General features: G+C 36.3%; 1 protein-coding gene across 1 annotated transcript; it reads right to left on the bottom strand.

The window, feature by feature from the left end:
• Nucleotides 1-1,673: 1,673 nt before the first annotated feature.
• IGIP (IgA inducing protein) lies at nucleotides 1,674-2,543 on the bottom strand. Its single transcript, XM_066342137.1, is given in 2 exon segments — nucleotides 1,674-1,929; nucleotides 1,931-2,543. Coding segments are annotated over 2 exon segments (162 nt in total). The 5' UTR covers nucleotides 1,982-2,543; the 3' UTR covers nucleotides 1,674-1,818.
• Nucleotides 2,544-6,083: the final 3,540 nt, after the last annotated feature.

Genomic DNA, 6,083 nt, shown 5'->3' with positions numbered 1-6,083 from the left:
CCTGTTGCCCTATAAGCCTTGCCTTATTGTTCAAACCTATTTTGAGTCTGGGATGTTCCCCTGCAGCCCTGTATTTGGAGACTTTAAAAGATTAAGGCCACAGGCGAGTTAGGGAGAGGCCTGACTTCTGGCTTTTGATTTCCTAAACTTACTGCAATTCATGGCTAGAGTTTTCACAAGCTCCTGTACTTGAAAGCCCTCCTCTCAGCCAGAGATCCAGGAGTTTGTCTGATTCCCTTTGAGAAGAAAAGGGAGTCTAGTTTCCTCTTAAAGAAGTACCCACCTGTCATCTGTGTGCACCCCCAAATCAGAGGCACTGCAAAACAGGGAAAACTAGAGTTTCTTAGCACCTCACCTACCTTTCCAAAACAGTGACTGCATTTTGTTTTTATACAGAAAAGTTTCTGCATTATTTTTTTATTGGAGTTGGCAGCTTAGTCTGCTGTTTTCTATAAAGAAGGAACATTTTAGCGGGAAAAACAAAACAGTTAACATTAATAGTTTCTTGGGATTTACCCAGGGAAGCATGGAACTGTGATACTGTGAATGAACTTGAGATACTTCAATGGCCAAGCATCAGTTTTTAGAATACAATCACTGTCATACACATTTAAATAACAGTGAATTTTTTTCTACTGTGTAATTTTTGCAAGAATCCTGTTCCTGCAATTACTTGTTCCAAGCCTTCCCATATCCAGCCTGAAGGTCAGTGAAAGCACTAGAAAACATAAAAATGAGGTGAATGCCACAAATCAAACTTCCAACTCCATTTCTAAAGGTCAAAGAAATATACACCTGAGGCCTCCACTGATTTTTGAGTTAGAAGCCAAAATGGGGATGGTTCTTCTTGGTCAGATAATCTAATCTTGCACAAGAGGGTCCCATTAAAAAAATTCTGAAGGATCATTTCTGCGCCACATTTAAAAAAATTACTTATTGATATTAGAGAGAAGATAGAGAGAAAAAGGCAGGGAGAGGAATGGGAAGCATCAACTTGCAGTTGCTTCTTGATGGGGCAAGCCCCGGGTTTTGAATTGGTGACCTCAGCATTTTAGGTCAATTCTTGATCCACTCGGCCACCACAGGTCACGCTCCTATGCCACATTTCTATTTTTAACTTTATTCACTGTCTTCCACTCTATTTACTAGAAAAGCAATTTTAAAAGAGCTTATTTTCAAAGACAACTTCTATTTTCTGCAGAAGATTCTCTTCATTTTTTGTCATAATACTCTTTTGTAACCCTTCTACTATCTGAAACCAACTTCAAATTTAAAACAACAGAAAACAAAAACCTTCCATGTGAAAGAGGCACGATCTATGGGGAAAGTTTCTCTTACTTTTCAACCATGATAGCTAGGTTAACAGTCACGCCATCAAAGAATTTTTAAAATTGACTCAAGAAGGAAGATAGGGAAGCCATTCACATAAAAACTTTAAAAATAAACCTTTGTTTTAAAAAGTAGTTTTCCAGTGTGAGAGAGTACACTTAATTCTTTCAGCCAATGAGTGATCAGGCAAGTACACCTGATACTGAACCTTAAAAATGGTTTCCATCTATCAAATATTAAAAACAAACAAACAAACAAACCCCAAGAGCAGAGAGACCCCACCCCCCAAAGGCACTGAAACAAAAGACTGATCTGTTTATATAGTCACATGAAAAATAAACATCTTTATTTTTTTGCCTACTTTATTTCATTTTTTCAAATAAAATTTAAATCTGTACAAAGTATACTGTTACAGTATATATTTTGTAAGAATCAATGCCTAAAAGAATCACAATACTTCAATAAGCAGTACAGCAGACCTCGCTAGTTTCAGCTTTGATATTGAACAAACTCAAGCCGGCTGATGCACAACACATTTGCTTGGTTTCCACATGGTGAGTTCCCAGCACTGAGATGGGAGAACATGACAGCAAGTATGGTTTATATTACAGCCTGACACACTGCGCTTCTTCATGTGATAATAACTGCACATATTTAATACAGAATGCTCAAATTTACTTTTTAAAATGCATTTGTTTACTTCTTAGTTGGCAAAATTCAGCATTCTTAATGGGGTCCCCAAACAGTGCAAATTAATGATATTCTACTGTATAATTGGCACATTTCCAATAAGGACTAATGTGTAAACTTAAAGAATATCACAACTTTGACCTAAATTTTAACTAATATACATCTGGTCCATTTAACCAAAGTCATTTTGGAAAGATATTAAAGGACAATTCTATTTCTGAAAGGATATCGTTTTGACCATTCTTTAGAGAAGATAAATTTTTAAATTGTCATTAAAATGTATTACTATAAAAATTTTACAAACTTGATTAAAAATTTCAAGATGATTCACAGCAGACAAATACAAACTGTTTATATTCCAACAGTACCTACTTTTAGACTTTCAAACAGAGCACAACCATGTCAGCTGTGTTAACTAAAATTCTGAACAATGTACTAAATTTATAAGTGGTGCTGGGTCTAGCAAGTGTAAATACACAGTATATTTTAATGAAAAGAATTGTCTTCTTTATACTTTATTTGTTTTCCCATAAGGAAACATTAATGTTTACATTCTTTAATAAAGTTAATCTTACATCAGAATATAACTTAATACTGTCAGCAACAGGAACCACACACAGTAAATAAGAAGCACATTTAAAATAAGTCTGAATTCACATAGATTAACATTTGTTGGTTAATAAAATATCGACAGTATTACAATCTTACAATATTTACAGTAAGAAAAATCTAGAGTAATATATACCTTTCACAGCAGGATTCCTTTTTTTTTTTTTAAATTTCTTCCAGTTTGGGATTGTGTATACACAAAAAGCTCAAATAAAGCAACTCTGCAATATAATCTTAAAATAATGGCTACTGGGGGAAATTCTATCACAACCATTGAAAATAATGGTGATTTTTCACGGAGTCTGTGGCATCTGAGAATCCAGTTAATTAACCAAAGCCTTGCTCAAACCAGCCTCAGTTACCCAGATTAAAGCTGCAGAACTCCGGCCTTCCCTGACTACTGAAAACCCAACAGATTTTCTCAAAATGCTATAAGAAAAGAGGAAAAATAGGTTTTAGCTCATACCTCATGGCTAGAGGCCTCTGGCCAGTGCACATTCCTCACCTTATGCTAAAAGAGGGCAATTTCATCCCCAAAGCATTACAAGAGTTTACTCTCCAACTACAGGGCACTTGGACACCAAACTTGCTCATTCCTTAACTCTTGTACACATGAACTTGGCCCATATAATACACACCAGCATCGTAGAGACTTGGGACTGGGGTTAAGAAACAGACTAGGTCCTACTGCATTGACATCGACAGGGAAAATGGGAAGCAATGCACATTTCCAATTAGAATGGCAAGAAGACCCACATCCCTAAACTGGAATTTTGCCAGGGCATCAGAGTTAGCACCCCCTCTCTGAGTACCACAGCAATTAGGATGTGTGCTCTGGGCCTCCTCCATGAGAGAGCAACTACAGTAAGTAACACCATGTAGGACATTATTCAGTGATGACTCCCAAGAAAGCAGTTACAATTCTTGAAGCTGGGGCTGTCCACAGCACCTGAGGGCACTCATCTGAGCTGTGACTTGTCCCAATCCTGCTTACTTTAAGAGATCTGATGGGCACAGAGCGCTCAGGGATACAGCTGCTGGCTACTTCGGACTCTAGATCTCACAGGTAATCAACAGGTATCTGAGATTGAATTAGCAATCTGTACCATAGCTCCTTAAACAGACACTGTCAGGTTTGAAATCAGGTGAAGTATGAATCTTCACTGTCAGATCAGAAATCAAAGTGGGAGTCTTCCCACATCAGCCAAGGTTATTTTGTCAAAACTGTAGAGGAGTTGAACAAAGTTTTTCTGTTGCAAGTGACTAGTTTACTTATTTCAGTCAAGCTGGATTGGCAAACCAGACTGATCTATTTAGTTAGCTTTGTTTTTTTTATTCTTAATGTATGTGTAAACCCAAAGCTGTTCTATTTGGGCTAAATACACTGACAGAGAAAATTTAAACAACAAAAGTTTTCAGCAAACTTCTGTGGCATTTTCGTTTTGGAAGTCAATGCAAGATCTAAAGGTATTTCTACCCAACAAAATCTGTTTAAGTGTTTAATGTTATTTCCTGTTTGGTCCTATACAGAATGCTATGACTTCTATACAGGTCTGAATGCTGCTCCATGTAGATTCCTTCTGTATATCTAAAAATATATACTTTTCAGTAGTTCAATACACGGTTAATCTTCCCACAGAGGAAGATTTTTGTAATTACATGTTGCAAAGTAGAAAAACATCTCCTTTCTAAGAAAGGAAATATACTTTCCTATTGTACACTTTTGAATAAGCCCAAAGGCATGCACCAAAAATCATTATTAAAACTAATACATGCACTAAAATGGTGTAGAGTTAGACTTAAAGTGCTGCTTCTCAATTTTTAAATTTGGAGAAGACATCTTGTCAGTTGTTGACTCAAAGATCTCCCCCCACCCCAACCACCCCACTCCATGGAATCAAGAGAGAAAAGTAAAACGTTTGCATAAATCTTTAAACTATTCTTTATATGGGGGAAAGGACAGATATACCAAGTATCCTATTATAAACTGGATTCCCAGTTTTAAATAAAACCAATATTTACTGGTAGAAATTGTCAAAGCTAATACATCCAAAGAAATGTTACTAGTAAATAATGTTCTACATAGAGAATAATTTACTTTGGTTTTATGCACCTTCTTAAAAATAATACTAGTGTCCCATACATCACCAAACTGATGTGTTCCAGCACAGCTGTAAGGCAAATCTTTTAAAAATTTTTTTCCTAGTGACATCTTGTTTCCCAACACACAAAACTAAAATCTTTTGGTGAAGAAGGGGTTAAGATAATGGCTAACCCCTTGGCATCCTGAGCATCGTGGTTTATCAAACTCTACCCTGCTAGAAGCTGTCAGGCACCTTGACCCCTGCCTTGAACCAGGAATGGCTCCCATGTCTAGAGATGCCCTGACTCCTTATAAGTAGCTCTCAGAACTTTGCTTCTTTTTTCCTTCTGTCTGGATGTTATAATGTCTAACAAAGCTGGTTGCAATGTCACATTTTGCTAGTAGGGGCCACCATCTAACATTAATTCCAATCTGAAATGTTTTAGGCCAATAGATAGTTCTTAATTTTATCAATTAATGGCATTAAATTGTCTCTATAGACTTTACTTAGAGCAGAGATCCTTACCTTGGGTTTCAGAAGATGTGTGATGCCCCTGAGGTTGTTTGCAAAATTATCTATGTGCATTTTTTTGTGGGGAGAGGGTCCATCACTTTTATAAGATTATCAAAGATATCTGTGACCCCAAAAAGAGGTTACAGGTACTTAAAGGGATACCCGTAATTCATTTTATACGAGGACTGGGAAATGGAGGCAGAAAACTAAAAATGGCCTCAGAAAAAAGAGGGGGGCAAATTGCTGATCTTTTCCTTTATTCACATTTGGGAAATAGTGCTTCAAACTAGGAAAAATAATTAATCTGATTAAACTCCATTAAAAAATAATCAAAGCCACTTTCTAAAAATTTTTTCATTTGCCATATATAGTAAATCCAGTCTCCAAGAAAAGATTTAGAGACTGAATTTTTCTCTTTTCCCAAAGGAAATTCATAGATATAATGCTGATCATCATCATCCACATTTAAAGATCTGACAACATAAAACTTAAGACAATTCTAATAATGTAAGCCTTCAATTTATGATTTTGAGTAAAGGATTATCTGTACTCAGATACACATCTGTCAACCTTCATTTCCCAAATTGGTCCATATTCAGACAACTAACGGACACAATTCCACTAGGTAAGCCTAAAATCCGAACAATGAAAATTTAACTTTCTACCCAAATTAAAAACAAAGCGATAGGGTTCCAGCCACAAACATTCACACTATGTCATAGAGGACTTTCTCATTTCAAACACATCACTAAATTTTCAACAAGATTTGTAAACATAAGATTCAGAATGACTAGCAAAACATGCCGAGAAGAGCATGTCAAGAATTAAAACACTACCCCCTGCCTGCACCCCAATCCA

The sequence above is a fragment of the Saccopteryx leptura genome, chromosome 6 (genome assembly GCF_036850995.1).
Source record: "Saccopteryx leptura isolate mSacLep1 chromosome 6, mSacLep1_pri_phased_curated, whole genome shotgun sequence".
Classification (NCBI taxonomy): domain Eukaryota; kingdom Metazoa; phylum Chordata; class Mammalia; order Chiroptera; family Emballonuridae; genus Saccopteryx; species Saccopteryx leptura.
This window is presented reverse-complemented; position numbering and strand designations above follow the sequence as displayed.